The sequence below is a fragment of the Neomonachus schauinslandi genome, chromosome 14 (assembly GCF_002201575.2).
Source record: "Neomonachus schauinslandi chromosome 14, ASM220157v2, whole genome shotgun sequence".
In the NCBI taxonomy this organism is placed as follows: domain Eukaryota; kingdom Metazoa; phylum Chordata; class Mammalia; order Carnivora; family Phocidae; genus Neomonachus; species Neomonachus schauinslandi.
Window position 1 is genome coordinate 47,592,363 of NC_058416.1, and position 11,159 is coordinate 47,603,521.

Sequence of the window (11,159 nt, forward strand, 5' to 3'; positions counted from 1 at the left end):
TAATATGCTAAAAACCACTGAATTTTTAAAAATGTGTAGGGGATAGGGGGCACCTGGGTGGCTCAGTCGGTTAGGCATCTGACTCCTGATTTTGGCTCAGGTCATGATCTCAGGGTGGTGAGATCAAGCCTCACATTGGGCTCTGTGCTGAGCATGGAGCCTGCTTAAGATTCTCTTTCCCTCTCTCTCTACCCTTACCCCCACTCTTTCTCTCTCTAAAAAAAATGTGTAGGGGTTAAAAAAACAAATCATTCTTATTTGAGAACTTGTTTGGAACTCAGTTATACCAGAAAGAGATATTTACAAAGATTAATTTTCCTTCAGGGGCGCCTGGGTGGCTCAGTTGGTTAAGCGACTGCCTTCGGCTCAGGTCATGATCCTGGAGTCCTGGGATCGAGTGCCGCATCGGGCTCCCTGCTCAGTGGGGGGTCTCCTTCTCCCTCTGACCCTCTTCCCTCTCGTGCTCTCTGTCTCTCATTCTCTCTCTCTCAAATAAATAAATAAAATCTTTTTAAAAAAAAGATTAATTTTCCTTCAGATTATATTTAAAAAAAAAAGAATGGACATCAGATGCTTAGTCCCATTCCTTCTGCAGGCTGTGATTGCTTGGTGTGGTGAACGATTGATATGTCTGTGGTGGGCAGCTCAGGGAGTTGTAAAGCCTGCGGGGTTCATCAGAGAGGGACTGGGTACACTTCCATGGAAGGACTCCTGGATGCAGGTTTGGTGTGTTGCAGTTTTCAGGTAGCTGAGATATGATTGTCTTTGAAGAAGCCAGGTAAACAAAGACGGGCTCCTGAGAAGGATTTTGCTGGCCTGTGAGACGGGCTGTGACTCTGGTGGCAATAGCTGAGGTAGCCTTGGCCTCCCTTGTCGTAGGTGGCTGAGGCTCCCAGCTCCCCAAAGCTGTAGGGTTCAGGAGCCCTTCAGGCCTCAGTAGCCATCATAGTAGACTCCAGCAAAGGCCCTGGTGAAGGTGGGTGTGGGGCTCTGTACAAACTGGTGGCTCCTTCCAGAAGAAGCCGAAGATTTTCATCTATACCAGCGCCAAGTCCAGCTTCTAACCCACGAGCATCCCAGGGAAACACTGTAAAATCACACCTACTTCTGTGTGTATGAAGGTGCTCTGCATGTGGTCACTGTGATCCTGTTTGTCGCTTTCTTAGAACTTTTACAAATTGTGTGCTAAGGGGCCTTAAAGACGTATATGGGTGTTTTTCTTTTCACCTCTGGTCAGTGAAGTGCCATTGACTTGAAACCTTACTTGTCAATAGGCTGGTCCTTAAGGGCCTGTTTGGGTCAGGAATGTTGAGTAGCAAAACAATCCTGACTAGAATAGGGAAGCTGCTTGTGAAATCCACATGAAAAGAGACTCTAGATTTTGATCAGCTTTAACTTTCAGAAACTCTCAGGGCTGCCACATTACAGTCGTGATCTAGCTAAACTGTGCTCTACTTCAAAGTTGTGCAGTGCACAACCTGAGCAACTGTAAGCACTGGCTTTTTGCTTCACAGAGCACTCAGGAACAGTAAAGATGAGATTCCTGAGATGATGGAAGCTCAGAATCGAGAAGAGTACCGGGGGATCAGTTTTTCTCAGCTTTATAAACCTAAGTCAATTACCCTCAACTCTTTGATGGGTCCTGATGATGTTTTCTCATAGCAGAATACAATTGATTACAAAGTTTAAGCAAATAAAACGCTGGAGGAAAATCTCTCTCCTCCAGAAGTATTTGAGGACCGCTGTGATGGGACAACTCCTTCCAATTTGTTAGCTTTCTCATTGGACCCATGGGTAGTCTAGCCTGTTTTTAAGTTAGAACAATCCTTTCTTCCTTCCCGCTTGCTTATTACACTTTCCATCTAGAATGTCTACGGCAGGGCTCGAGTATCAGGGAGAGCATGTCCCTGATTCCCCACACCTGCACCAGTTAAGACACAGTAAGTCCTCAGGACTCATGGGTGCAGCATTTTTATGAAGGATCTGTTAACAATTGGTGGCATTTTATTTTTTTAAATTTCTTAAAGTTTTATTTATTTAAGTAATCTCTACACCCAATGTGGGATTCAAACTCACAACCCCGAGATCAGGAGTCACATGCTCTACCTGCTGAGCCAGCCAGGTGCCCCACAATTGCTGACATTTTAAAGCAGGGCTTTATTCCTTTCAGTTTCTTTTCACCTCTTCTTTTTTTCACTTGTCTCTTAATTATTTAGTAGTACTTTAATTTTTTATTTATTTATTTATTTTACATTATTTATTTATTTTTTTATTATGTTATGTTAATCACCATACCTTACATCATTAGTTTTTGATGTAGTGTTCCATGATTCATTGTTTGTGCATAACACCCAGTGCTCCATGCAGTACGTGCCCTCCTTAATACCCATCACCAGGCTAACCCATCCTCCCACCCCCCACCCCTCTAGAACCTTCAGTTTGTTTTTCAGAGTCCATCGTTTCTCATGGTTCGTCTACCCCTCCAATTTCCCCTCCCTTCATTTTTCCCTTCCTGCTATCTTCTTCTTCTTCTTCTTCCTTTTTTTTAACATATAATGTATTATTTGTTTCAGAGGTACAGGTCTGTGATTCATCAGTCTTACGTAATTCATAGCACATACCCTCCCCAATGTCTATCACCCGGCCACCCCATCCCTCCCACCCCCCACCACTCCAGCAACCCTCAGTTTGTTTCCTGAGATTAAGAATTCCTCATATCAGTGAGGTCATATGATACATGTCTTTCTCTGATTGACTTATTTTGCTCAGCATAATACCCTCCAGTTCCATCCATGTCGTTGCAAATGGCAAGATCTCATTCCTTTTGATGGCTGCATAATAGTCCATTGTATATATATACCACATCTTCTTTATCCATTCATCTGTCAATGGACATCTTGGCTCTTTCCACAGTTTGGCTATTGTGGACATTGCTGCTATAAACATCGGGGTGCACGTACCCTTTGGATGCCTACATTTGTGTCTTTGGGGTAAATACCCATTAGTGCAATTTGCTGGGTTGTAGGGTAGCTCTATTTTCAACTTTTTGAGGAACCTCCATACTGTTTTCCAGAGTGGCTGCACCAGCTTGCATTCCCACCAACCACGTAGGAGGGTTCCCCTTTCTCCGCATCCCCGCCAATATCTGTCGTTTCCTGACTTGTTAATTTTAGCCATTCTGACTGGTGTGAGGTGGTATCTCACTGAGGTTTTGATTTGGATTTCCCTAATGCCGAGTGATGTTGAGCACTTTTTCATGTGTCTGTTGGCCCTTTGGATGTCTTCTTTGGAAAAATGTCTATTTATGTCTTCTGCCCATTTCTTGATTGGATAATTTGTTCTTTGGGTTTTCAGTTTAATAAGTTCTTTATAGATTTTGGGTACTAGCCCTTTATCTGATATGTCATTTGCAAATATCTTCTCCCATTCTGTCGGTTGTCTTTTGGTTTTGTTGACTGTTTCCTTTGCTTTGCAAAAGCTTTTTATCTTCATGAAGTCCCAATAGTTCATTTTTGCCCTTGCTTCCCTTGCCTTTGCGATGTTTCTAGGAAGAAGTTGCTGCGGCTGAGGTCGAAGAGGTTGCTGCCTGTGTTCTCCTTTAGGATTTTGATGGACTCCTGTCTCACATTGAGGTCTTTCAACCATTTGGAGTCTATTTTTATGTATGGTGTAAGGAAATGGTCCAGTTTCATTCTTCTGCATGTGGCTGTCCAATTTTCCCAACACCATTTGTTGAAGAGACTGTCTTTGTTCCATTGGACATTCTTTCCTGCTTTGTCAAAGATGAGTTGACCATAGAGTTGAGGGTCCATGTCTGGGCTCTCTATTCTGTTCCATTGATCTATGTGTCTGTTTTTGTGCCAGTACCATACTGTCTTGATGATGACAGCTTTGTAATAGAGCTGGAAGTCCGGAATTGTGATGCCGCCAGCTTTGCTTTTCTTTTTCAACATTCCTCTGGCTATTCAGGGTCTTTCCTGGTTCCGTACAAATTTTAGGATTATTTGTTCCATTTCTTTGAAAAAAGTGGATGGTATTTTGATGGGGATTGTATTGAATGTGTAGATTGCTCTAGGTAGCATTGACATCCTCACAATATTTGTTCTTCCAATCCATGAGCATGGAACGTTTTTCCATTTCTTTGTGTCTTCCTCAGTTTCTTTCATGAGTATTTTATAGTTTTCGGAGTACAGATTCTTTGCCTCTTTGGTTAGATTTATTCCTAGGTATCTTATGGTTTGGGTGCAATTGTAAATGGGATTGACTCCTTCATTTCTCTTTCTTCTGTCTTGTTGTTGTATAGGAATGCCACTGATTTCTGTGCATTGGTTTTATATCCTGCCACTTTACTGAATTCCTGTATGAGTCCTAGCAGTTTTGGGGTGGAGTCTTTTGGGTTTTCCACATAAAGTATCATATCATCTGCAAACAGTGGGAGTTTGACTTCTTCTTTGCCAATTCGGATGCCTTTTATTTATTTTGTTGTCTGATTGCTGTGGCTAGGATTTCTAGTACTATGTTGAATAGCAGTGGTGATAGTGGACACCCCTGCCGCGTTCCTGACCTTAGAGGGAAAGATCTCAGTTTTTCCCCATTGAGAATGATATTTGCTGTGGGTTTTTCATAGATGGCTTTTATGATATTGAGGTATGTGCCCTCTATCCCTATACTCTGAAGAGTTTTAATCAAGAAAGGATGCTGTACTTTGTCAAATGCTTTTTCTGCATCTATTGAGAGGATCATATGGTTCTAGTTCTTTCCTTTATAAATGTATTGTATCACATTGATTGATTTGTGGATGTTGAACCAACCTTGCAGCCCAGGAATAAATCCCACTTGGTTATGGTGAATAACCTTTTAATGTACTGTTGGATACTATTGGCTAGTATTTTGGTGAGAATTTTTGCATCCATGTTCATCAGGGATCTTGGTCTGTAATTCTCCTTTTTGATGGGGTCTTTGATTTTGGGATCAAGGTAATGCTGGCCTCATAAAATGAGTTTGGAAGTTTTCCTTCCATTTCTATTTTTTGGAACAGTTTCAGAAGAATAGGTATTAATTCTTCTTTAAATGTTTGGTAGAATTCCCCTGGGAAGCCATCTGCCCCTGGGCTCTTGTTTATTGGGAAATTTTTGATTACTGCTTCAATTTCCTTCCTGGTTATGGGTCTGTTCAGTTTTGGTAGTTTATACATCTCTAAGAATGCATCTATTTCTTCCAGATTATCTAATTTGCTGGCATATATTTGCTCATAATATGTTCTTATAATTGTTTGTATTTCTTTGGTGTTGGTTGTGATCTCTTCTCTTTCATTCATGATTTTATTTATTTGGGTCATTTCTCTTTCCTTTTTGATAAGTCTGGCCAGGGGTTTATCAATCTTGTTAATTCTTTCAAAGAACCAGCTCCTAGTTTCGTTGATCTGTTCTACTGTTCTTTTGGTTTCTATTTCATTGATTTCTGCTCTGATCATTATTATTTCTCTTCTGCTGGGTTTCGGCTTTATTTGCTGTTCTTTCTCCAGCTCCTTTAGGTGTAGGGTTAGGTTGTGTACTTGAGACCTTTCTTGTTTCTTGAGAAAGGCTTGTATTGCTATATACTTTCTTCTTAGGACTGCCTTTGCTGCATCCCAAAGATTCTGAACAGTTGTGTTTTCATTTTCATTTGTTGCCATGAATTTTTTTAATTCTTCTTTAATTTCCTGGTTGACCGATTCATTCTTTAGTAGGATGCTCTTTAGCCTCCATGATTTGAGTTCTTTCCGACTTTCCTCTTGTGATTGAATTCTAGTTTCTTTTTTTTTTTTTTTAAAGATTTTATTTATTTATTTGAGACAGTGAGAATGACAGAGACAGAGAGCACATGAGAGGGGGGAGGGTCAGAGGGAGAAGCAGGCTCCCTGCCGAGCAGGGAGCCCGATGCGGGACTCGATCCCGGGACTCCAGGATCATGACCTGAGCCGAAGGCAGTCGCTTAACCAACTGAGCCACGCAGGCGCCCGAGTTCTAGTTTCAAAGCACTGTGGTCCGAAAATATGCAGGGAATGATCTCAATCTTTTGGTACCGGTTGAGACCTGATTTGTGACCTAGGATGTGATCTCTTCTGGAGAATGTTCCATGGGCACTAGAGAAGAATGTGTATTCTGTTGCTTTGGGATGGAATGTTCTGAATATATCTGTGAAGTCCATTTGTTCCAGTGTGTCATTTAAAATCTTTATTTCCTTGTTGATCTTTTGCTTAGATGATCTGTCCATTTCAGTGAGGGGGGTGTTAAAGTCCCCCACTATTATTGTATTGTTGTCAATGTGTTTCTTTGCTTTTGTTATTAATTGGCGTATATAATTGGCTGCGCCCATGTTAGGGGCATAGATATTTACAATTGTTAGATCTTCTTTTTGGATAGACCCTTTAAGTAGGATATAGTGTCCTTCCTCATCTCTTATTACAGTCTTTGGTTTAAAATCCAATTTGTCTGATATAAGGATTGCCACCCCAGCTTTCTTTTGGTGTCCATTAGCATGGTAAATGGTTTTCCACCCCCTCACTTTCAATCTGGGGCTGTCTTTGGGTCTAAAATGAGTCTCTTGCAGACAGCATATCGATGGGTCTTGTTTTTTAATCCAATCTGATAGCCTGTGTCTTTTGATTGGGGCATTTAGCCCATTTACCTATTGAAAGATACGAATTTAGTGCCATTGTATTGCCTGTAAGGTGACTGTTAACTGTATATTGTCTGTGTTCCTTTCTGGTCGATGTTACTTTTAGGCTCTCTCTTTGCTTAGAGGACCCCTTTCAATAGCCCTGTACTTTTAAAACATTAAAAAATTGAGGTATAGGGGCGCCTGGGTGGCTCAGTTGGTTAAGTGTCCAACTCTTTTTTTTTTTTTTTAAAGATTTTATTTATTTGTGAGAGAGAGAGAGAGAGGGAGAAAGCACAGCAGGGCGAACGGTAGGCAGATGGAGAAGCAGGCCCCTGCTGAGCAGGGAGCCCAATGCGGGACTTGATCTTAGGACCCTGGGATCATGACCTGAGCCTAAGGCAGACGCTTAACTGAGCCACCCAGGTGCCCCAAGTGTCCAACTCTTGATTTCAGCTCAGGTCATGATCTCAGGGTCGTGAGATCGAGCTTCATGTCAGGCTTCACGCTGAGCATGGAGTCAGCTTAAGATTCTCTTTCTACCTCTTGCTCTGCCCCTTCTCCCTGCCCCACCGCTTGCATGTGCACACTCTCTCTCAGAAAAAAATATTGAGGTATAATTTATGTATATGAAATGCACCTGTCTTATGTGTACGGCTTGATCAATTTTGACAAAGGTATACACCTGTGTAGCTTACACTCCCTTGAAGATATAGACCATTTCTGTCACTATAGAAAGTTTCCTCATGCCCCTTTCTCATTATTCGCTTCTCATCCACCACCAAAGCCACCACGGATCTGATGTCTGTTACCATAGATAAATTCTGTTTATCCTGGAGCCTCGTATAAATGGAAATACACAGGAAGTGTTCCTTTGTGTCTGGCTCTTCATTCCGCGTAGTGTTCCAAGATTCATCCAGGTTGTTGTCTGTTTCACTAATTGATTCCCTTCTATTACTGGTAGGGTGCTAGTGTATGAACATACCACCTTTTGTTTATCCGTTCACCTGCTGATGTTCACTTGCACCGTTTCCAGTTTTTAGCTGTTACGAATAAAGCTTCCATGAACATTCTTTTTTTAATTTCTTTTTAAAGATTTTTACGTAATCTATACATCCAACATGGGGCTCGAAACTATAACCCCGAGATCAAGAGTCACACACTTTACCAACTGAGCCAGCCAGGTGCCTCCCCCCCACGAACATTCTTATACAAGAATTTTTTGTGAACTTAGGTTTTCATATCTCATGGATAAATACCCTAGGAATAGAATTTCTGTGTCTTAGAATAGATGTACATTTAACTTTTAAGAAAGTGCCAGTTTTCTAAAGTGTTTATACCATTTTACATTCCTACTCAGCAATGTCTGAGAGTTCCAGTTCCTCCACATTGTCACTAACATTTGGTGTTCAGTCTTATTTTAGCTAGTCTGCATGGTCTCTTGATAGTGCTCTTGACCGAGCTGCCCTTCTCACTATTCCTGAGTGACTAGAAAGATAAGTGTTTCTGTAGAGGCAGATATGGCCCTTTGGATCCCAGGCTTGGGAGTGCTTTGGGAGATGGTGGTAGGGATCAGGTAGATAGTTCTCTTTATCCTGAGTGCAAACCCTGCCACTTTTCCCCCTTCGAGCACTGCGTTTGCTCCTTGGTGGTTGGAATCTACCTCCCCCTCTTGTCGTTCAACCTCATGATTCACACAGAGGCTTCAAGAACCTTGGAACCGTGCTTCCCCTGGGACCATTTTAAGCACTAGTAGAGAAGAGAAATTCTTCCTCTGTTTGCAAGTTTGCATTTCATCTTTGTATCAGGCTCCCTCTGTTGTGTGTTCAAGAGGGAGAATTTCAAGGACCCATCGAGCAGAGAGACCCACAGGAACTGGACCCAGAAATGACCTTGTTACCTGGTGTGTGCTCATGTGTGAGACAAAGCAAGTAGCGCTGATTACTTCTTGGAACTGACCTTCCATTTTCCTGCCGGTTCCCAGGGCCAAAATCTGGTGAGAGGAAGTTTTCTTAATGTTCAGATATCAGTTAGTCTCGAATGTGGTAAGATTGGGGCACACTCTTCTCCGTGGCAATTTCATGCTCTGATCTTCAGAGAAATTGGATTCACTCCCTCACTCAGAAAGTCAGCAGAAAGCTCATGCTGTGACGAGCACTGGGTGATATCTGGAAGTGTCCAATCACTGTCCACCCGAAACGAATATGACACTGTATCTTAACTAACTGGAATTTAAGTAAAAACCGAAGAGAAAAGCGAAGGCCTAACTAGGACTGTGTTGCAGAAGGCTGCGTGTTGCTGCCACAAAACACGTTCGCGACTGTTCGGCTACGTAATTTGTGCTGAAATTGCGCATTCCCCAATAGCTGGTGCAGGAGCGCTGTCTTTTGAGCACCTTTACCACTTTTTCAGGTTCCCGGACTGAGTTTTCACGGGTTTGGGCCAGCCAGCCACACGCTGCCTCATCATCGGGGCCGTCGGCAGCGCCGTCATTAACCTCTGCCGGGTAGAGGTTGGCGCACACCCTCCTTATTGAAGAACTGGGGGAAGAGAGGAGCCAGGCTGCCGGCATCAGAGGGGAAGCATTTGGGGCACATTTGAAATGAAGGACCAGCAGAGCCAGCTGGAAAGGGGAACGTTCTCTGCAAGGGAAGCAAGAGGAGTTAGGTGCTTTCAGGTACTGCTGGTTTAGTAGCGCTTAGCCTATGCCAGGCGTGATCCCAACGCCCTGGATATGAGATGAGTGAGGCAGAGTCCCTCCACGCAGGGACTTGGTGGTTACACAAGGAGAGACAGGCATGGCGTCAACTAAGTACTGTGTGGGAAATGTGTAGGCTTAGAAATGGCTCAAAGATAAAGAGTGAGCCATTCTCTCTGTCAGGAATTTATAGGCTCTGTTTTCAGGGTTTCAGTGAAGGTGATCACGTAACCAGTAAATTCCCTAGGACCGTGATGTTTTTCCTTTGTCTTCCTGCCTCCCAGCCCGCCTCGGACCACCCCACGGCTCATCAGAGTCCCCCACCGCAGCCCGCGCTGGGCTGGGAAGGCTACCAGTGCCCCGCGAACCCCGTTCTGATGAGAGCCTGGGTGCAGAGAGGAGCAGTGCCCGAGGAATCTCGAGGTCCTGCACTTAGCTCATCTCCTCTCTGTCCTTCCTCCTCACCACACGGACCGCACGGCCAGTGCCCTCGCACTGAGAGGGACACTGGAAGGGGGCCAAGAACCACAGTGGCCAGAGTGAGCGAAACCCTGCATGGACTGTCACTTTGCCCGCCTGCACGGGCCGGGGGTGGGGTGCTCTGGCCGCCCTCTGGGGCTGGGGTTCCCCCTGGTTACCTCGCTGTCACTTCTGTGTGGAAAGGGCCCCCCGCAGAAATCGTGCTCTTCCCGCGCTGAGCCTGATGTTGTCGTTTGCAAAACCCCTCCACCAGCGCCGGCCCGCGTAGATGGTGGAAGTGGTCAGGGGAGTCATGGTAGGAAGAAAGCGAGAGCTCTGAACCTCTGGTTGGGCTGCACGAAAACCAGATCCCAAGAGACCCTCTCCCTTTGTAGTTAAGAGCACGCACATATGCACAAACAAAACAAAACAACAGTCGTGATAAAAAAAAAAAAAAAACCTCTAAGGAGATGGAATTCAGGCCTTTCCTTCCCAAGAGGTGGTTGAATTAATTGAAATTGGTTCGGTCTCTGAGGAAGGGTAGCAGCCCGTTGTGTCTTGTTCTGACACTCTTGATTATAAGTGCAGCGATGAAGGAATTACCGACTGTATGTTGCGTGCGCAGCTAGCACACTGTGAGTCCCTAACTTAGGAAGATCAGCCATTCTTGCTCCGGTCCATCCGGATCTGGGAGACAGACTGGGGCCCGGGGGTCTGGAAGGTCTGGCTCCTCCCGAGTCTCAGAAACTCCAGATTTGGGAGGATTAGGCTATCTGCTGTGGAAATGCTTAATTCCTTTTCTCTGGACATTTCTGGAAGGCTTTCTGCTTTTTTAATCTCCTGACTTCTTGTTTGTGACCAGGTTCAAATTCCAGAGAGGGAAGCGGCCAATATGTGTGATTATTTCCTCTTGTACCAAGTGGAACTAAAAGAATGAACTTACTTCACTAGAAATAAATGTACCCTTTGGACCTTAAACCCAAATGAGTAAGCTCGGTCGGTCTGGCCCCTGTGCTGTTCGTGCAGTAATTAAACACCAAATGAAAAAAAGATGGCACGCATTCACAATCTTTTTTTGGATATAAGGCAGAAAAGAATAGAATAATGTTAAAAAAAAAAAAGATACTTTTTGTCCTACACTCCGCCTTGGGCAGGGATGGCTGCCGGGTGATGAGGAAAGATTGTAGGGTTTGGAGTGACTCGGGGGTGTACATTCCGGCTTCCCAGTTCAAGAGGTGTGCAATCCTAGACACATCCCTTAACTTCTCTGAGCACCAGGGATACTGGAACACCAGAGAGTTATTACAAGGACTGAAAGATGTCGTACATAGAGCTTTTAGCATAGGGCCCTGTGCAGGGCAGA

General features: G+C 44.0%; 1 protein-coding gene across 1 annotated transcript in view; it reads left to right on the forward strand.

Moving 5' to 3' along the window:
• Positions 1-9,894, forward strand: part of TMEM241 (transmembrane protein 241) — a 66,192-nt gene extending 56,298 nt beyond the window's left edge. The window contains exon 12 of the mRNA XM_044921178.1: positions 9,622-9,894. Within this exon, the coding sequence (XP_044777113.1) occupies positions 9,622-9,773 (152 nt within the window). The 3' untranslated portion in view covers positions 9,774-9,894. The remainder of the gene's footprint in view (positions 1-9,621) is intronic.
• Positions 9,895-11,159: the final 1,265 nt, after the last annotated feature.